Source organism: Pipistrellus hanaki (assembly GCF_964339955.1).
Source record: "Pipistrellus hanaki genome assembly, chromosome: 5".
Taxonomy (NCBI): Eukaryota; Metazoa; Chordata; class Mammalia; order Chiroptera; family Vespertilionidae; genus Pipistrellus; species Pipistrellus hanaki.
Genome location: NC_140507.1, coordinates 78,750,808 through 78,773,055, shown reverse-complemented (window position 1 = coordinate 78,773,055; position 22,248 = coordinate 78,750,808). Strand labels below are relative to the sequence as shown.

General features: G+C 40.6%; 1 protein-coding gene across 1 annotated transcript in view; it reads left to right on the top strand.

Moving 5' to 3' along the window:
• Positions 1-1,493: 1,493 nt before the first annotated feature.
• Positions 1,494-22,248, top strand: part of LOC311623644 (olfactory receptor 7A10-like) — a gene marked incomplete at both ends in the record, with an annotated part of 162,645 nt that continues 141,890 nt past the window's right edge. The window contains one exon of the mRNA XM_084886014.1: positions 1,494-1,565. Coding sequence (XP_084742140.1) covers positions 1,494-1,565 — 72 coding nt within the window. The remainder of the gene's footprint in view (positions 1,566-22,248) is intronic.

The following is a 22,248-nucleotide window of genomic DNA, read 5'->3' as shown; positions in this document are numbered from 1 at the left end:
GAGGAATTTAAGTCAGAGTGTTCAATAATCATCTTTAAAGTTCTCTCTGAGTCAAAGTGAATATTTGGCTAAACAGGTGCTTGCCCATTAGGTGGGAGAGATGACTTGGAACTGAAATATGTCTGTGGAATTGGAGACCAAGAAGTTGGGAAACAATATATATGTTTGAGAGGTAGAAGAAAATCATTAGCCTCATCCCATCATAGTTGTAACCATTCATTTACCAACAAGAAGGAAGTACACCACGCTTTCTATGTACAGTATATTGATTATCTGTTCCCCATCATAGGATAATGGATACTATAATACTCATCATCAGGTAAGGACATTAACAATTACTAAGCTGTAGCCGTAACCAGTTTGGCTCAGTGGCTAGAGCGTGGAACCAGGACTGAAGTAAGGTGTGTGCAGAAGGCAGCCAATCAATGATCCTCTCTAACCACTCATGTTCTTATCTCTCTCTCCTTCTCCTTTGCTCTGTGAAATCTATAAAAATACATATTTTAGAAAAAGACAGAGAGAATTTTAAAAGCAGCAAGAGAAAAGCAGTTAGTTACCAATAAGGGAGCACCCATATGACTCTCAGCTGATTTCTCAACAGAAACCATGCAGGCCAAAAGGGAGTGATAAGAACTAATCGGTGATGAATATCAAGGTCCTACAACCAATATTATTCTACCCAGCCAAGCCAACATTTAGAATCGGAGATCAGACAAAGAGCTTCACATACAGGTAAAAGAGTTCATCACCACCAAAACAGCACTACAGCAAATGTTGAAGAGTATTCTAAAGAAGAAAAAGAGAAGGAAGGAAAAGAAAAATGAGGAGAAGGGGGAGGTAGAGGGAAGAATAGGAGGTGGAGGAAGAAATGGAGAAGAAAAAATAGAAAATATGAAGAATAGAATGGAAATAAAAACATATCTCAGTAATAAAAACTAAAAATCAAGGTAAATGAAAAATAAAATTAATGAACAAAATAAACTGACGAATAAAATAGAACCAGAGGCATAGAAACATGGAACAGACTGATAAATCCCAGAAGGAAGGCATAGAGTAGGGAAGAGATTAACCAAAGATCTTATAAGAATATATGCATCTCCTATGCATACAGACAATCAGATGATGAAGGTCTGTGGGGAATGGGAACTGGGTAAAGGGGTGTTGGAGTTGAAAAAAGGACATCTGTAATCCTCTCAATAATAGACATTTCATTTTATTTACTCTCAATAATAAAGATTTTAAAACAAATGAAGGAAAAACAAAAACAAAAAACACCTGTGTAGTCCATGGCCACCTTGAAGAAAGGGTCTGAGGAGGACAGAAATTCTGAATCAGAGATGTCATGGGTTGGGAAGGGGTGTGTCTTAAAGGGGAGGACATGTTCAAAATAGTTATTGTGAAATATAGTTGTAGCATTTCAATTGTGTTAGTAATAGTCAATTGATTAAAAATTGATCTTGCTATTTTTTTTTCCTACAAGTCACCTACACCACATGGGACGAGGCAATGATACCCCAATTTCAGAATTTCTTCTTCTGGGACTTTCAGATGAACCAGCACTGCAGCCCCTCATATTTGGAATTTTCCTCTCCATGTACCTGACTACTGTGTTGGGAAATCTGCTCATCATCATGGCCGTCAGCTCAGACTCTCACCTCCACACGCCCATGTACTTCTTCCTCTCCAACCTGTCCTTGGTAGACATCTGTTTTACCTCCACCACCATCCCTAAGATGCTGGTGAACATCTTGTCACAGAGCAAAGTCATCACCTATGCAGGCTGCATCACCCAGATGCATTTTTTCATACTTTTTGTTGGGTTGGATGCCATCCTCTTGACCGTGATGGCTTATGACCGCTTTATAGCCATCTGCCACCCTCTGCACTACATGGTCATCATGAACCCCCGGCTCTGTGGACTGCTGGTTCTGGTGTCCTGGATCATGAGTGCCCTGAATTCCCTCTTACAAAGCATAATGGTATTTCAGCTGTCCTTCTGTACACACTTTGAGATCGCCCACTATTTTTGTGAAATCCAACAGGTCTTCCAACTTGCCTGTTCTGACACCTTTCTTAATAACATGGTGATTTATTTTGCAGCTGTGCTACTAGGTGCTGGTCCCCTCGCTGGTATCATTTACTCTTACTCTAAAATAATGTCCTCAATTTGTGGAATCCCATCAGCTCAGGGGAAGTATAAAGCATTTTCTACCTGTGCATCTCATATCTCAATTGTCTCCTTATTTTATGGTACAGCCATAGGAGTGTATCTCAGCTCTGCTATTTCCCACACCTCAAATTCAAGTGCCACAGCCTCAGTGATGTACACTGTGGTCACACCCATGCTGAACCCTTTCGTGTACAGTCTCAGGAACAAAGACATAAAGAGGGCCCTGAAAAGATTCTATGGGATGGCAGGTACAAAAGGGACAATCATCCTGAGGTAGAAAAAGTGCTCCAAGACTCAAAACCAGAAATTGAGATTCTCTCATTAGATTATAGTTTTCAGACTTGTTCCTTGTATTCTGTCCTTGACTTTTCTTTGTTTGTTGCAAATCTCTCATGCAATTTAAGTAACCATTTTAGTAAGCTCTCTGCTTTGTCTGTTATGTAGACCATTGTTCCCTTTGTCTGCTTTTACGTGCACAAAGTTTTTCCCAATCTTGATCAGAAATATTTGGAAGTTTTCATTTAATTCACCGGCAATATTGATATCTTAATTTCTTCTCAAATGACTTATATCATTGTATGTAATTTGTTCTGTGTTCACCATGTGTACCTCATTCTTTGTACATCAGTACCTTAACTGATCATCCTGATACTGTAGACTTTATAATTGTTCCCTATAAGTCTCAGTCTATTGATAGTGATGCAATAGGATAGGAATGCCTGGGCACTGGCCTGAGTCCTACAACTTGTTCCATAGATCAGAAGCAATGTTGTGACTAGATGGATCCTTAATGTCCTTATGATTTCAACAACCATCATGGAACGATGAACATGTAAGTTTTATTACTCACAGATCCAGCATGCCCAAATACCACCCTGGAGAGTTGGAATTAGGACAGGGGAAAGAAAAGCATAATATGTTAATCTTGTGTAAAAATCACAAAAATTCTGTTAAATTCCAAATAAACTTTACTTCCTAGATATATCTATTGTTTAATGTGAACTTCCTTCATTTGCTTGTATTGAATTTGCTAATTAAAAATAAAATTGTATGTATTTCAAATTTCAAATCAAATTAAAAATAAAATGAGAGCCAAAACCGGTTTGGCTCAATGGATAGAGCGTCGGCTTGGGGACTGAAGGGTCCCGGGTTCGATTCTGGTCAAGGGCATGTACCTTGGTTGCGGGCATATCCCCAGTAGGGGGTGTGCAAGAGGCAGCTGATTGATGACTCTCTCTCATCGATGTTTCTAACTCTCTATCTATCTCCCTTCCTCTCTGTACAAAATCAATAAAATAAATTAATTAATTAATTAATTAACTAATTAATTAATTAAATTAAATAAAAGGAGAGCCCTAACTGGTTTGGCTCAGTGGATAGAGCATCAGGCTGCGGACTGAAGGGTCCCAGCTTCAATTCTGGTCAAGGTCATGTACCTTAGTTTCCGGGCACATCCCCAGCAGGAGGCAGCTCAGTGATGTTTCTCTCTCGTTGATGTTTCGAACTCTCTATCTCTCTCCTTTCCTCTCTGTAAAAAATGAATAAAATATCAACATTTGTTCCCTGAGTACAATATTGGGGCCTGAAAGGAATGTGAGAGGTTGGCCATTAGGGAAGGGACTGTGGGAGGACTCCAGGGCATGTCCAGCACATCTTGCTCAGTGCCAATTGGCCGGACCCCAGCTGAAAGCCAACCTACCAGTCAGAGAATCTGCCCCATGGTGGTCAGTGCGCATCACAGTGAGCTACTGAGCAGCTTTAGCATATCATTAGCATATCATGCTTTGATTGGTTGAACAGATGACTGGATTACTAGGCACTTAGCATATTAGGCTTTTTAAATATAGGATTATTTTTATTGTTAAAAGTATAACAGATGTTGCTCATTATTCCCCATTGAACCCCTCCAGTACACACCCACCCCTCTCAGGCCTTTACCACACTAATGTCTGTGTCTATGTGCTATGCATCTATGCATGTAAGTTTCCTGGTTAATCTTTCCCCACCTCCAACCTCCATCTCTAACTTTCCTCTGAGTTTCCACAGTCTGTTCCATGCTTCTATGTCCCTGGGTTTATATTGCTTATCAGTTTATATTGTTCATTAGAGTCCACATAGGAATAAAATCATGTGATACTTATCTTTCTCTAACTGGCTTATTCTGCTTAGCCTAATTCTTTCCAGGTCCCTCCATGGCATTTCAAAGGGTAAATTCCTTTTTACAGTTGCATAGTATTCCAGGGTGTATATGTACCACAGTTTTTTGTGTTTTTTTTTTATCCACTCATCTCCTGATGGGTACTTGGGTTGCTTCCATATCTTAGCTATTGTAAATTGCACTGCTATGAAAATAGGGGTGCATATGTTCTTTCTGATTGGTGTTTCAGGTTTCTTAGGCTATATTCCAAGACATGGGATCACTGGGTCAAATGGTTGTTTCCTTTTTAATTTCTTTAGGAAATTCCACACTGTTTTCCACAGTGGCTGCACCAGTCTGCCTCCCAACCATCAGTGCACTAGGGTTCCCTTGTTTCCACATCCCCACCAGCATTTGACATTTGTTGATTTGTTGATGATAGCCATTCTGACAGGATTGAGGTTATACTTCATTGTAATTTTAATTTACCTCTGTCTGATGATTAGTGACTTTGAGCACTTTACCCTATGTCTATTGGCCATAAGTATGTCCTCTTTAGAGAGGTGTCTATTTAGGTCTTTTGCAATTTTTAAAATTGTTTATCTTCCTTTTAAGCGGTATGAATTCCTTATATATTGGAAATAAACCAATAAACACATTATTGTAAGTATCATTGATAAATATGTTCTCTTATGAAGTGAGCTTCCCTTACAGTGACTTCTAAATTACCAAGATTAGGTCTTTTACATCTTAGGTTCAATTTATTCATAGGTGTGTGTGTGTGTCTGTGTGTGTGTGTGTGTGTGTGTGTGTTTAGCAATGGGATTATTTTGTTAGTTTACATTTCTGATAGTTCATTTTTTTGTATAAAATCAGAACAGAGTTCTGGATATTTATTTTGTATCATGCTACTGTACTACATTCATTTATGAGTTCTAGTAATTTTTTAGTGGTGAAAGTGAGCATCCCTGTGCTGTTCCTGATTTTAAGGGAGGCACTTTAAGGTTTTCCCCATTGACTATGACGTTGGCTGTGGGTTTGTCATATATGTCCTTTATTATGTAGAAATGTGTTCACTCTATTCCCAATTTCCTGAGAGTTTTTATTATAAACTAGCGGCTCTATGCATGAAATTCATGCAAGCGGCTCCGCCCTCACAGAAAGGATATCTAGAATGGCATCCAGACTAATTAGCATATTATGCTTTTAGTATTATACATGGGTGCTGTATTTATTCATCTCATTTTTCTGTATCAATTTATATAATTATGTGCTTTTATTTTCCTTCATTTTTTAAAGTGGGGAATCTCACTTATTGATTTGTGGATATTGTATCTGCCTTGCATCCTGAGAAGACACAAAACAGCTCATATTGTGAGATGCCATTTATAGAAAACAGCCAGAAGGGTTAAAAAAGAGACAAATAGCATGTGAGAGGTTTCCAGGGACAGAAGGAGTGGGGAATGAGTACCTATGGGGCAGAGTTTTTTTTTCCTTGTGGGGTGATGAGACATTCGGCAACTAGGCAGTGGCGGTGATTACACAGCATCATGGATGTACTCCATACTCAGAAATAGCACAATTTAAAGTACAAATAACATTTACCGTATTATTTAAAATCAATTACAACATGGGAAATGAAGGCTAAAAAAAGAGGGAAAAAATGATAAAATAAAAAACTGAAACCTGCCATGGAGAGAGAGAGAAAAAAAAAGCAACAATTAAAGAGAATAAAAGAAAAAGGTCAATGTGTGAGGGTAAAACGAACTCTTCTGAAGGGAGAGAGAGAGACCACATTTAACCAACAGGAAGTGAGCTGGCACTGAAACCTTTTCTAGAGGCAGCTCCTCTTCTGAGGCAAGAAACAGGACAGGATCGAGGGAGGACTGTGCAGCCAGGGCTGGAGGGTCCTCAGTTAGGTCAGGAGTGCTGCACAGGACGACCCTGGCTCTTCAGCAGGGGTTGCTGGAGGTGGTGAGACTGGTGGAGGTGGACAGACCTCTACATCTACCTCTGCATTGGTCTCCTCTGAATGGGCAAGTTGTTGAAACAGGAGCCTGCTCTGCCCCCTGGGCTGGTGCTATAGCTATGAGAAGAGAAAATATCGCCCACAGGAGTGCATTTCCATGTGTCTACCAATCACAGAACACGGCTGCAGCTCTGAATCCATGATAGGACATCCTCAATGGCAGTCATCCCAACAGGTGGCAACTCTGAGGCTGGGCTTTGCTCCTAGAGCATTTGAGGTGCTCCCTGTATATCTGGGCCAAAGTCATCCCCATATGTGTGCATGCAGCTCTACCCCCATCACCCCTCCCCCACCTTCTCACTATTGGGCTCTGTCTCCTTGGGCTCCAGCTCATCAGGCCAAGTTTATTGATCATGGGCACCTTGCTCCAGGTTGGAATCAATGTTGGTGAGCTGCCAGCAGAGAATGATTGGCTTTGAGGTTGGAGGCTTGTTGGGCCTGGGCAGGTTCGGTGAAGGGGTCCTTCCTCACCTATCCATGGGCCCTATTTCCCCGGACCCCAGGTGGGCACACTCACTTCAGACCTGCTCTGGCCCTCAGGTGTGTGGCTCACCTGCCTCTCACTGGTGGACGTGGGTGGGGGTCTTTGTTGAACAGCTGCTGCTCCATGATCTGGAATGAATTCTGCAATGACAGTGACAGGCAGCTGGTTGGGAGGTCTCAAACCCTGCCCAACTGTAGTCACTGCTGCTTCAGCCCAATGGTCACTACCCAGGTCCCCTACCTGAGTGTGTCCTCAGTCGAGAGTAGTGACTTAACTTCCTGTCAACAGAAGCGACCTCACTTCCTGACAAGAGCAGCGACTTCACTTCCTGACGATGGAGCCCATCAGAACCTGGAACCTGATAACCAGGCGGCCTCATCCTATAACTGCCCCTTCCCATCTCACTCAGATAGTGGCATTAGAGAGGACACCATGTTTTCATGTTGTCTCCCAGTGTGCCGAGGCTGAGGCCTCAAAAGAGGCAGCGATGAGAGTGTTTCTCCAAGAACCCACAGCAGCGTCCAGACACAACCCAGATGCCGCCTGTGGCCTTTTTCACTCAGGAACCCAAAGGTAGCACAGGGAGGTTTACTGGGGCCAGGCCACCACTCTGATCCCCCGGGAGCAGCCCCATGTCTGCTGTGTGTGAGTGTGAGTGTGTGTGTGTGTGTGTGTGTGTGTGTGTGTGTGTGTACAAGGGGGTTCAAGTGTGGAGGGCCTGATCTAGAGGAGAAGGTGCAGTGGAAGAAGCAGCAGTGACTGGGCCAGGCTTGAGGACATCCCACTGGCTGATGGTCACTTTCATTGCAGAGCTCTACCTTCATCAAGGTGGAGCAGCAGCTACCTGAGGAAGATCCCTGTGACATGGGCAGCAGTGAGGGCCCGGTGAGCCACACCACCGAGGGCCAGGAAAGGCCTGAAGTGAGTGTGGCCACCTGGGGCTCTGGGGAGCCAGGGGCCATGGATGGACAACCAGGGACTCCTCCACTGAAGCCGCCCAAGCTCTTCAAGCCTCTAACCACGAAGCAGCCCAGGTTCCCTAGGCCTCCAATGCCGAAGCAGCCCAGGTTCAACCGGCAGCTCAAAGTTTTCACCAGTGACCTGGACTATGGTGCCCATGTCAACCAGACTTGCCCGAAACACCCTGAGCCCAAGGAATCAGAAATCAAGGGTGAGAAGCTGGGGAAGTGAGGGTGGGATTGGGGGTGGAACTGCAGGGCAGCATATGGGAGGTATTGTTGCCAGGCACACAGGGAGCACCCCAGAGCCTGGACAGGAGCAAGAATACCCATCTGTCAGACTGCAGGTATGGAGGATGTCCTGTGGTGGTCCTGGGCTGTGGCTGTGTTCTGTCTTTGGGGGACAGATGGACATGAAGGCAACCGGGTGATCTTTTCTCTCCTCCCAACTCCAGCACCATCCCAGGAGGCAGAGGCAGCTCCTCCTGTCACACTTGAAGTTAATCCTAAAGAGCAGGATATAGAGCTGGAGACATCACCACCTCCAGAGCTTTCACCACCTCCATCATCCTCTCCAGCTGCAGCTATGGAGCCAGGGCAGGCCCCAGAGGAAACTGAGGCCCCACCATCACTGGATGAAGAGCCCTCCCTGGAGCCCATGCTGGTTCCTTTCTCAGAGGAGGAGCTGCTCCTGTAGGGCCCCTTGTTGAATGTGATCAACCTGTCCCAAGGGACAACCTTGTTTTTTTCGTTTTCTTTTCCTTTTTTATTTTGTTTTTATGTATTCAATGGTTTGGTTCAATTTTCTATCTTTTGATGTTTATTGCTTGGGGGTTTTGGGGGATTATTGCTTTTATCATTTTATTTTTTCTGATGTTAGCCTTCTTTTTCCCATTGTACAATTCATTTTAAATAATAAAAGTTATCATTTGTTTTTGAAAAATATCAATAAAATATATATATTTTTTTAAAAAGGAGAACTTGTGGGTGGCTGTAGCATGAATGCTTATGTAGTAGCACTGTCAAACATCTGGCATTATGATTATTTGTGATGGATGACTTGAAAAAAAAGCTTAGTCAGGAACCTATGCTACAAAAATGCTTCTGTATTTCATAACAAAGTTCCAGGTTTTATTGTCTTATTTAGCTGAGGGTCCAATTGTGGCGATTAGAATAAGGACCATAAGTGTCCATCTAGTCATATAAGGATTGGTCTCAGAAAAAAAGTAGTAAGACCCAAGCCAGTGCCCAGGCATAACTACCCTATTTTATCATTATCAATAGACTTAGATTTGTAGGGAACAATCATGAACTACCATGGTTACTGGAAAAAATTGACTATTAAATATCTATCCCCAATAGAATCTACATTGAAACATATATGAGAAGTTCATAGATAGAGACAGTGAGGTACATTTATATGATCTTCTGAGCTAAAGATGAGGTAAATCACCTGGAGCTACAGAAGGAAGGACATTGTAGGACAATTAAAGGAAAAGATGTTCAGTAACCAGACATTTTCCCTGCCCTTGATATAGCTCACAAAAATGTTATTTCTGGTGATAACTCTTATTATTGGCAAGACTCAAAATTAAAATTCTTTAAGGGAGAGGTAAAACTTCCTATCTGGCAACTAAAGGGGAGCACAGAGGGTATGTACAAAACAGAAGGTTTTATAGGAAAGAGGGAGGGACAAAGGAGCTATTAAAAACAGAGGAAAAAAGGATTTGGTGGCCATGAAATCTTTTATATGTGGGAAGAGGAGAGGAAGAATTTCTATCAGACAGATTCTCTCTTCTTTCAGTGAGGGATGGGGAAGGCCCACATGGCAGATTACCTTACTGGTGCTTGACCAGAAATTCAAGGCTGGTTAATTAAAATTAAGCTTCTGGGAGAGGTTGAAACTTCCATTAAATCCAGCATGAAATCTAGATTTAGCATCATGGGTTTTTTAACTGGAGTGATGCTATTTTGGGCCTGTGGTTTCCTCTTTAACAATAGTAAGGGCATTAACAATATTAAAAACAGAATATCCATAAGTACAGAATATCTTTCCATTTCTTTGTGCCTTCTTCAATATTTTAGCAATGTTTTATAGTTTCTTTGTAGGTATTTAATTTTTTGATGCAATTAGAAATGGAATTGTTCTTTTAATATCTCTTCTAACTGTTCATATAGAAGTAAATGATTATTATATATTTATTTTGTATCATTGTTGAATCTATTTATTGGTTCTAAAAAAAACTTTTTAAGTAATTTTGGACTTATGCTCCTGAACCTTCATGGGTAAGACCCTTTATGTGGGCTGATTCCCCATTTAATGTAGTCATCAATAATACCAAACACCTTAGTCATCTAGGAGGACTATGGGTGGGGCAAGAAAGTATAATTACCCAGGGGTCTCTACCCAGCTTCCTTTTTGTATGACACAAAATCAAACCACTGCTCCTTTGTGTGTAAAATTAAAGAGAGGTTTCTGGCTTGTATGAACACCAAAGAAAGGGTGTCACTAATATCACTACTTACCCCTGGGAGAGGTCCATAAAATGTAACTAAGACCTTATATATATAAAAAAAAGAAATGGACAGCCAGTTTGAAATGGAATTGCCATGGCCTAGAGCAAGGAATATCTTTACATGATATTATTCTACAATGTCCTTATAATTTTCCCCAGATTTGTCTTACCCTCAGTACCTGTAATAGTACCTCCCACCCTTGGGGATCAATAAAAAAAAATCATCTTTTTGGTGCTTGGAGACAAAGGTCACACTTCTCTTGATATTTTAGAATTACAACAGTATAATATACAATTATCCCAAGCAAACTTACAAACTAATTCTTTGAATGTCTGGCAGCAATTTAAAAAGGACAAGGAGGGATTTAATCCCTTCCATTGTGTAGAGGGTCCCCTGGAAAGGCACCAGAGCATTTTATATTGGCCCCTCTTGCCCTTTTGGCCAAGAGGGATCCTCTTATAATCCAATAGCCCACAGCTGTTGCCTGAGCTTTCTGTTCATGTCCAGGTGGAAACCTCATGATGACTGGTACCATGGATCTGTCTCTCACCCAGTGGGGCAAGCTGGGCCCTCCCTGGAGAAGAAACCCGGGTTCCCCAAAATATGTGATCATTGCTGGGGCCCCATGAGCAAGCAAGGGGATCCCAAGGTAGGTGCTGGGAGTGGAGGCCATGGGAGCATAGGCTACCAAGGAGACAGAACTAAACATGACATCACCCTGCTTGGCCCCGGAGGATGGATGGTTAGCCAGAGATGGGTAAGATTCCCAAGAGAAGAAACAAGCTAAGACAGGCCCAGTCGCAGAGGCGCCATCAGGAGAGAACTTGGGGGTCAACAGAGGTGAGGCACTTACCCTTACCCCCTCCCCAAACTTTGCAGGGACCTGTACTCTCACCCCTTCTGACGGAGGTCTCCTGCCCCCATGGCTGCTTTGCTTCCCATGCACAGCTCAAATAGGACCCAGGTAACAGAGACTTGGCCGCAAGCAGCTGCCCTCTTAGAGCAACAAGACTTGCTTGAGTTGTTTTGTACCCATGGTGTGGGGAAGTGTTGTTTTTTTTTAAATCTAAATCCATCCTACCATCAGGAATGCTCAGGGCCTACTCAAGAAGGCAAATAATCCTTTCCACTAATATTTACAGGGTAAAGTAGGATTGTTGTTTGAGTATTAAATTTGACAGTAAAATAGTAGTTAAGTTTTCAAGCTAATTTAAATTGGTTAATTGAAATAAGCGAATATTCTAGAAAAATTAATTGTACTGGTCAAAAAGCTGTTCCTAAAGTGTTAACTAAAATTTTTATTGGTAGTTCATTTCATGGTAAAATTATGTAGCATGTAAAAAACCTAAAACAGTCCTATTATATTGCAAAAAATTAAAATTTAAAAGCTATCAAGACTACATTATAAAATTTTCAAAAACCTCCTAATATTTAAATAAAAAAATGGTGGAGGGATAGTAGAAGAATATTATGTAAGGAAAAATATCCTATAAGTATATTACATCTAGAAAATGCTAACAGCAAGACACCCATGAAAAAACATACATGATGTCAAAACAAGCCAGAAGTAAATCATATGGGGGGAAAAATGAAAAAGGATCCCTAGTCAAATTTATAGAAAATATTTCATTATTAACTTTTGGTCGAGAATAGGTTTGTCTATTTTCTGAAAACAACTCTGAGATCATGTGGATTCCTGCAACAGAGGGGAATTGAAAGGACTACTCCAGCCATGAAGACAGAAGAGATTCAGTCCAGAGATGGAAGACACTGATGGTACCTTGCCATATTAGCAGTCAAAAGCTGTGTGTCACTGCAGGTTGCCCAGGATCAAACCAGAGAGGGTCTGACCTGCATTACCACCATTTGTTCACCATCCAAAACTGAAATATAATTGCAGACATGTACACATAAGGAACTGTTTGAAATAGAAATTGGGACTCAAAAGAACTGTTGGCTCAGAAAGAAACTCACTACAGACTGATTCATTTCCCTTTCAGCATAACCATTATTGCTTGTCTCATTTTTGGTTTTAATAAGTGTATTTCTAGTAGCACATGATCTCACTCACCTAGGGGAAATGATGAACAACATGGACTGATGAACAAGAACAGACCCAGAGACAAGGAGGCATGGATCAGACTAGCAGACCTCAGAAGGAGGGTTGGGAGAGTGCTGATAAAGGGAAGAGATCAACCAAAGGATTTGTGTGCATCCATGTGAGCCTAACCAGTGGTCAAGGACAACATGAGGGAGGGGTCATGCATGAGGAAGCATTTGGAATGGGAATGAGGGGATGAGGACAAATATGTGATACCTTAATCAATAAAGAAATTTAAACAAACAAACAAAAAAATAATAAAATAAAAGAATTTGGACCAGATCTCTGCTTCTCCAGTTCTAACAGGAATATTAGTCACCTGGGGATCTGGTTAAAATGAAGATTCTCATTCAGTGGGTCTCAAGTAGAGCTTGCGATTCTATCCAGGTGAATCTGAAGCTGCTGGCCCATAAACATAATTTGAGAAGCAGAGAACAAGCATGTCACACATGTGACTCACTGGCTGCAAGTTTGACATGCTTTGACCAGATGATACCTGAGTTTACCTCACTCCAACAATATAGCTCTATGGTCTGTGTGTTTCTAATGGCACCTATATATTACTGTCTTGTGCTATGAATATTTATGAAATTCCTAATTAAACTTAGAGCTCTATGATGGCAAAAAAAAATTGAAAATAAAAATAATTTATTGGAGTATAATAAAATAAATTAAACTGAACATAGTTAACAGCTATATTTCTGAGTTAAAGGAGTCATGCAAAAATTAAGAGTACATACTGCACATGTTCATATACATAACTCAAAAAACACAAAAGGTTTAATATATTTATTATATAATTATATAATTGTAAAAAACTTGTAATTAGCCTGATCCTCTGTTTCCCTATTTCTGTTGGTGATGTGGAATAATAAACCTAATTCTGGTAAATATTGGTAGAAATAAATGAAATATTTTTTAAATAGAATATGTCTAACAACTCTTCCATAGGTATGGAGTGTTTGTACATATACATGTATGTACATTGGTACATGATTTTTCTTTCAAATAAACCCAACACACAAAGACATAACACAGACACATTAATATTCTCATTTTAATGTTGAAAGAAAATTTTAAAGAAACTTGGTGAGAATAGAAATTAAAGAATGAATGATTAAATTAATATGAAACTAAGATAATTTAGAAATTTAGAAACAACGATGTAACATAGAATGTTGACCTTAATTTTAGTAACTAATTACATTTCTTATTAACGCACAAAGACTTCAAAGTCAGAACCACATTTATTACTGTAACTGAAGAGTTGTCCACTGGGCACCAGGTGAGCCACACACACTGAACATGAGATTTTTAATTAGGGTTTTTATTCACTTTATTGGTAGCATCATGCAAGCAGAATGGGAAAGGTAGTGCTCAAAACTTGAAATCCTGGTTCCTTTACTGGCAGTTGTGTGTGTGTATATATATATATATATATATATATATATATATATATATATATATTTGATTTTTTACAGAGATAAAGGGAGAGGGACAGAGAGCTGGAAACATTGATAAGAGAGAAACATCAACCAGCTGTCAATGTACATGCCCTTGACCGGAATCAAACCTGGGACCCTTCAGTCTGCAGACCGACGCTATATCCATTGAGCCAAACCGGCTTAAGCAGCAGTTGGTTTCAATTGGTGAAATTAGGCATTGGGTTCTTCAATGTGTTATCAGCTCATGTGTATATCAATTGGTTGGATAGGGTGTTACAATGAGATATTTTAGGAGTTGTGATCATCGGTCATCCAATGTCAGCTAGTTTGGGGTTTATGTGACTATGGTCCAAGAGAGACAGTGGTTTTCTAAATGGTAGAACAAAGACTATACTTTCAGGGATCATTTCTATAGTTCGTTACTAAATGGTAGAACATTTTAGCCCTTAAAAAACCAACTCAAGGTATATGTCACTATGTTATCATACACTCCAGAGGGGAGACTAGTGCCACAAGACCCTGATTTATGTGTAAAAAAGTTTATTTGGTGAATATAAGGAAAAGGAACTCAGGTCTGTTTCCTTGCAAATGAGACATTGGGGGTTGGGGGTTGGGCTGAGAAGGGATTCTGGCTTGGTTTCAATTTTATGAATTTGGGGATTCAATAGATCTGTTAATGGAGCAGAATCACCAAATTCACTTTAGATTTCCTTTTCTTCTACTTAATGTGAAATTTCTACACAAATGCCTTTACTAAAGAAAGCTAATAGAATAGATTAACAATGATGGGGACTGATGCATCAATGACCCCTATCTGTGGACTCCTTGTATTCTCTCACTTTGCAATTTGACCTTCACCCCCATAACAGATTGAGTCTGTTTGCCCATACTTAAATCTTATGGGTTTCTTTGACCAGAATAATGTGGTAGAAGTGACGTTGGGCTAATTCTGAGCCTTACACACATCTGTCTCTTGGAATACAGCCATGGCTGTGTAAACAAGCCCAGACCTTCTAGAATAAGCCTCCAGCCCCAGTGTGCCAGCTGCAGCCACTAGACAAGCCTACCACCAATCAATCCAAAACTTGTGTGAGAGACTCATCCAAGGTCAGCTGACCCACTGCCCTGACCAGAAGCATAACAGAAACCTGATCTATCTAGTTACCGCTACTTACACACTTTAAGTTGTGGAATAGTGAGGCAATTTGATACATGAAAATCACTAACTGGCACAATAACTTTATTAATTAAAATTGACAAAAATAAAGAACCTGAAGGCTAAGCAAATTGCCTAAGGTAACACAACTAATAAGTGCTGAAACTGGGGCACAAACACAGGCTACTTAGCTCAAGTCTGCTCTCCTAATCAGTATTCGTTCTTCTGCTGCTGCATGAAAAAATGTTCTTTTTTCTAAGATATCATTCCACCAATTATGCAACACATTCAGAGACAGATCCGAACCTAGGGCAACTGATTGGCCCCTAGTATGGACAACTTGACCAGCTATGAGACCAGCAAGATCTCAACTCAGCTGGATGTGAGGCACTACATATTTATAAGTCAGTAGCATTTAGAAATAGAATTCCACTGTCTTAAAACCTGAGGGCTGAAGAGTCATTTTGTCACAAATATAGAACAAACCTAAAATTTCTGTGAAACTGCATAAGACCCTGATTAACCAAAGCAAAACAAAGCTGGAGGCAACTCATTCCCTGATTATAAACCATATTAAAAAGCTATAGTAATGAAAGCAATATAGTACTGGCATTAAAACAGACACATAGATCAATGGAAAGGAACAGAGAGCCAAGAAATAAACCCACACACATAAGGTCATTAATTTCGGAGAAAGGAACCAAGCATGTGAAATAAGGAAAGGACAGTATCTGCAGTTAACTGTGCTGGGAAAACTGGACAACCACATGCAAAAGAATGAAACTGGGTCACTATTGTAAGGGTTCAGAATGAGTCACCCTAAGACATGTACTTGGATTATTTTTGAGCTGAAAGCATCTGAGACCATGGGAGTCCAAGAGAAACTTTTACCTCTCCCTTAAAGAATTTAAATTTTGGGTCTTTCCCATAATAAGAATTATCATCCTATTTAATATGCAAATTGACTTTCACACCCTCACACTGTATGTTGTTTATTTCTTCTCTGATCTTTATCTCCTTCTTTCTGCTTACTGTGGGCTTTTCTTGTTGCTCTCTTTCTTCTTCTTTAAGTTGTAGGTTAGATAACTTATTACTATCTTTTCTCTTTCTTTCTTTCTTTCTTCCTTTCTTTCTTTCTTTCTTTCTTTCTTTCTTTCTTTCTTTCTTTCTTTCTTTCTTTCTTTCTTTCTTTTAGGTAGGCCTGTAGAGCTATGAAATTCTATCTCAGGACTGCTTTCACTGTGTTCCAAAGATGTTGGATTGTTGTGTTTTATTGTCATTCATTTTCAGGATGTTTTTAATTTCTTCTTTGATCTCTTTGGTAACACAATCATTGTTTAATAGAATGTTATTCAACCTCCAAGTGTTTGAGTTTTTGTGATTGTTTTTATTGTAGTTGATTTCTAATATGCCATTGTGGTCTGAGAAGATGCTTGATATAATTTTAATCTTCTTGATGTGGAGAGACTTTGCTTGTGACCCAATATGTGGTCTATCTTGGAAAATGTCCCATGTGCACTTGAGAGGAATGTATATTCCATAGCTTTGAGGTGAAATATTCTGAAGATGTTAATTAAGTCCTATTGAGTCATTTAGTGTTGCTGTTTCCTTGCTGATTTTTTGTTCAGAGGAATTATCCAGTGATGCCACTGGAGTATTAAAGTCCCCTACTTTGATTGTATTGTTGTCTATCTCACCCTTGATTTCTCCCAGAATTTGTTTTATGTATTTGGGTGCCACTGTATTGGGTGCATATATGTTTACCAGAGTTCTACCTTCTTGTTGTATTGATTCCTTTCGTATTATGAAGTAGCCTTCTGTATCTCTTGGTATGGCCTTTAGTTTGAGGTCAATTTAGGGCTAAGCCAGCTTTTTTTTCCCATTTAGATTTGATTGAAATATATTTTGACATCCCTACACTCTCAATCTGTGTTCTCCCCTTGTTCTGACGTTGGTCTCCTGCAGATTGCATATATATATATAGGTCATGTTTTCATATCCATTCAGCCATTCAATGTCTTTTGATTGTAACATTCAGTCCATTTATGTTCAAGGTTATTGTTGATATGTTCTTGTTTGTAGCCATTTTTATTTTTTTGTGCCTGTGTTCCTTTACCTTTTATTTCTTCTTTTTACAATAGTCTCTTCATAATTTCTTGCATTGCTGGCTTGGTAGTGATAAACTGCCTTAGGGTTTTTTTTGTTGTTGTTTGTTTGTTTGTTTGTTTGTTTATCTGTGAAGCTCCTGATTTCCCCTTCAACTTTGAATAATAGCCTTGCTGGATAGAGTATTCTTGGACTCAGTCCCCTGCCCTACATCACTTTGTATACTTCCCTCCATTTCTTTCTGGACAGATGTGTTTCTGTTGAAAAACTATTTGATAATCTAAGGGAGATCCCATGTAGGTAACTCTCTGTTTCTCTCTTGCAGTCTTTAAGTTACTCTCTTTGTCATTAAAGTTTTCCATTGTAATTATGATGTGTCTTGGGTTGTTTTTGCTTCATATTGATAAGACTCTCTGTGTTTATGTGACTTTCTTCTTCCCCAAATCAAGGAAGTTTTCTGACATTATTTCTTCTAGTAAGTTTTCTAACCCTCGCTATCTTCTTGTCAATCTCTCACTCCTATTATACATATGTTGCTTCATTTCATGTTGTTCCTTCAGCTTTCCTCCTGCCTTTTAATTTTTTATTTATTTGAGACATGTCAGTCTGTTCCAATTTTCCATGCCTATAGACCTATTTTGTTCATTAGTTTATTATGGTCATTAAATTGCATTTGTAAGTGATAACATATAATATTTGTCTTTCTCTGATTTAAATGCAAGTTATGAAACCATAAAAATTTTAGAAGGAAACATTAGCTTATTGGATTCCATTTGTAAGTGAGATCGTGTAATATTTTCCTTTCTCAAATATTAAATCTCAGACATCTCATATAGCCGAATTTTTACTGAAACATCTCCTAGGGCAATAGAAATAAAGGAAAAGATAAAGAAGTTGGACTATGAAACACTAAAAAGCTTTTGCTGGCACTGGCTTCCCTCTGGCACCCAGGACACAGGTTTCCCTCGCAGTCCCAGCTTCCTCTGGATAGCCATATGGAAGGATGTCTGGTCTAATTAGTATATTATGCTTTTATTATTATATCATACATGCGTGGGGTCCCTTAGCATGGCATGCTGGGATTGGACCTAAACTGGCAATCCAACACCCCCTGCCATTTTTGCCTGCCCCTCTCACTTATCCCACCCCCACTGTGCCAGTTGAGGGCTCATGCCCAGTCAGTCCTGATCAGTAGCCTTTCATCTGGTACCTGTCCTAAGGGAGGTTGGGGTGTGGGACGAGGAATTTGAGATGCGATGGGTCCTCTGGGCAGGCAGTGGAACTTCCTTGCTGGCCTGGGATCTGGATTCCCTCTCACTGAAGTTCTTGCTGATTGTTGGAAGCCACCTGGCGGCCACTTTTATACGGTTTCTTCCTTGTAGAGCATCTAGGGAGGGGAAGCACCCACAGTGTCTGAAGCAAACTTCCAGGAGGTCCACAGCACTGTCAGGTTAATGCCAGTGGCTCAGTATTGGTTTGTTGGTGCCTGGCCTGTTCTCAGGAAATTGGACCTGCAGGACAACTGAGGGAGTAAGTGGCTGCTGCTGGGCTGATGGGCTACCAAGATGGATTGGTCAGCTGAGAGGCACTCCTGCTATGGGAGCCACTGACAAGCAGGGGGGGCAGCTGCTGTGCTGAGTATCTTCCCTTGGTGGTCAGTGAACATCATAGAGACCAGTCAACAAACCATTCAGTCATTGTGTCACTTAGGCTTTTATGTAGTTAGATAGATTTGCAAAACCAATTAACACAGACAATAGTGTGGTGAAGGCCTGGGGAAGGGGAGGAGCTGGGAAGAGGGAGATAAACAGGGTGAAAATTGGGGAACATCTGCAATACTGTCAACAATAAAATAAAATAAATAAAAACTGGCAAACAAAATAATAAAATAGAATGGTTGACTTTAATTTTAATAATGAATTACATTTTCTATATGAACATACAATGGTTTCAAAGTCAGAACCACATTTACCTTTGTTTCTGAAGAGTTTGTCTACCAGGCACCAGGTGAGTTACACACTGAACATGAGATTTGTAGTGGAGAGATTAGATTCACTTTATTGGTAACCCTGTACATGGGGAATGAAAAACCTAGCACTCAAAACCCGAACTCCTGGTTCCGTTAAGGCAGTTGATTCTAAAGGAATTGGGGGAAGAGGTCTTCAATAGGTACTTAGCTCATGGGTATATTCTGATTGGTTGGAGATGGTGGTACAAGAGGTATTTTAGTACTTCTGGTCATCAATCATCCAATGTCAGCTAGTCTGGGATTTATGTAACTGTGGTTCATGAGAGTACAGGCATTTTCCTGCACTGCCATCTTGGTTCCCTCATCCTGTCCTCTAAATCCCTGATTCAACCATTCTTCCTCTTATATCCTGAGCATGCTTAAAGCCATTGTTTTAAACTCTGCACCTAGGATTTTGGTTGCTTTTATTTCATTTAATTCTTTCTCTGGGGGTTTTGTTTGGGGCATTTTTGTCTCCCCAATTTGTTTCTGAGTACTAGGTGGATCTCCTATGACCCCCCAAATTTGTAGCTGTAAAATAAATAAGCCATGGATATATCATGTATAGAATGGGGAATATGGTCAATAATATCTTAATAACTTTGCATGGTAACAGATAGTTCCTAGAATTATTGTGGTGACCACATTGTAAAGATATAAATGTCCAATCACTAGGTTGCACACCTGAAGTTAATATAATATTGTAAGCTAACTATACTGTAATAAATAATAAAAATAAAATAATAGTTGAAATTGCATAAAAATCTGCTTTGTAAACAGAGAGTGAAAGAAAAAGAAATGAAATAAAATGAGGCATTAAAATAATTTAATAAGCTCAGGGGTGAGGAAAAAAACTCTTCCTTGCTTCTGGCACCATTTGAAACCTTAACACATTCTCCTGATGCCAAACAAAGTAACAGGAGAACCAAAATAAACATGTCTAAAGGACAAAAGAGGTGATATCTTTACAGTGTCACTTTACATATTGTACACCCAAAGCAAAGGGATAAACCAACACTTCTCAGAAGAAAATATGAAGTGAAACAGAAGTAGGGCATTTTTAATATCAAGTAGTAGAAGACTTGTATTTTCTGTACCTATTTCAAAATTATTTGACCAGCTCATTTTTACATAGTGTGATAGGGGATGAGGTTAGCCCCCTTCTTCCTTTTCTGATGTGGCATCTTCTCTATTATTTCTTGGGTGTTGGGTTTTGCTCTCTTTTGTGACACACCCAGCTGGCACACTGTGGTCCTGGTTCTAGTCTTCATCCAACAAGCAAAACCCCCACAGACCATGCTTTGTAAATCCTGCCACACCATGACAATTCTATGTATTTATACTGAATAGCTTTCTCCATATGATTCTTCCTGGGGACATTATTTTAAACACACATTTATTTCATTGTTCTCTGTCCTCGCTGCTATATTGTTCTAGAGTCCTATTGAACAAAATTCATGCAAGGCGTGCTGGGATTGGGGGGATCCACTCAGCCCAGCCTGCACCCTCTCCAATCCAAGACCCCTCGGGGATGTCTGACTGCCGGTTTAGGCCCAATCACAGGAATCAGGCCTAAACTAGCAGTCAGACCTCCCTCTCACAATCTGGGACCATTGGCTCCTAACTGTTCACATACCTGCATGCCTGATTGCCCTTAACTACCCCAGCTGGTCTGGTCACCCTTAACTGCCCCCTTAACCCCCACCAGCCTGCCCCCCACCAGCCTGGTTGCTCCTTACTGTCTCCCCTGCCGGCCTGGTCCCTTCCAACTGCCCCCTCTGCAGTCCTCATCACCCACACAGCCTGCTGCTGTTCAGTCATTTGGTTGTCCCTCATTAACTCCCCTGCTAGCCTCGTCGCCCCATGCAGCCTGCTATTCAGTCATCCATCTGGTAGTTTTGGTCATGACGGCCCTGGCTTTTTATATATTAAGATGACCCAAAAGAGCAGGAATAACATCTGTTTTGCTCATGTTTGGAATTTCCACAAAGGTATGTGCATTGATATGCACTTACCTAGAAACAAAACTAAGAATGTGAAAAATTACAACATGGAAAGACTGAAGGGATAATAAATCAGATTAAAAAGAGTAGCTTCAAAACAACCATAGTGACACTCTACCCCTTCTAAACCATAGCTGCATGGCTTCGGCCTCCTCTGTGGCTGTCTGGGGCCCTGAACCTTCTGCAGTTCCTGCAGGTGGTGAGGCAGCTCCAGAGATTCCCAAGGACTGACTGGGGGTACAGAAATGTTGAGATTCCATAGAGGGTATCAGATCATCTGTACAGGATGGCAATTATGGCTCTGGTGACAAAGGGTGATAATTTGAACAAAGACAGAGTCCCGGTTCACAATATGACAGAATGCATCCTTGGGGACATAGCACCAGCAGATAACATCCCCAAAGAAGAAAAATATAGGTGAGAAGAGGAAACTATGAATCAGCTAACCCAGCTTCTCTCAAAGGATACTGGAAAAGACCTCTGTGAATTCTGGGAAGAATATGAGACCCAAACTAGTACAGAGGCCAAATTTGTGAAGCAGCTGGACCAATGTGAGATGATTCTTCAGGCATCTGAATATTAAGGCGAGGGTATCCCAAGGCAGGTGCTGGGCATGGAGGCTATGGGAGCATAGGCTATGAAAGAGTCAGAACTGAACTTCACATCACCCTTTAGCCCCGGAAGATAGTTGGTTAGAGATGGGTAAGATTCCACAGGGAAGAAACAACCTAAGACAGGCACAGAGAGTGGCCATCAGGAGAGAACTTGGGGGTCAAAAGAGGTGGGGCACAGACCCTCACCCGCAAACTTTACAGGGGCCTGAACCCTCACCCCCTTTGAGGGAGGTCTCCTGCCTCGATGGCTGCTTTGCTTCCCATGCACAGCTCACATCAGGACCCAGGTAACAGATAGACAATTAACCACCAGCAGCTGTCCACTCCCTGCAATAAGAATTGTTTGAGTTGTCTTGTACCCATGGTGTGGGGAAGTGTATTATTGATATCTAAATCCAGCCTAGTACCAGGGCCTACTCAACAAGGCAGATAATTCTTCCCACTAATATTTACAGGGTAAAATAAGATTGTTGTTAGAGTATTAAATATGATAGTAAAATAGTAGTCAAGTTTTCAGAC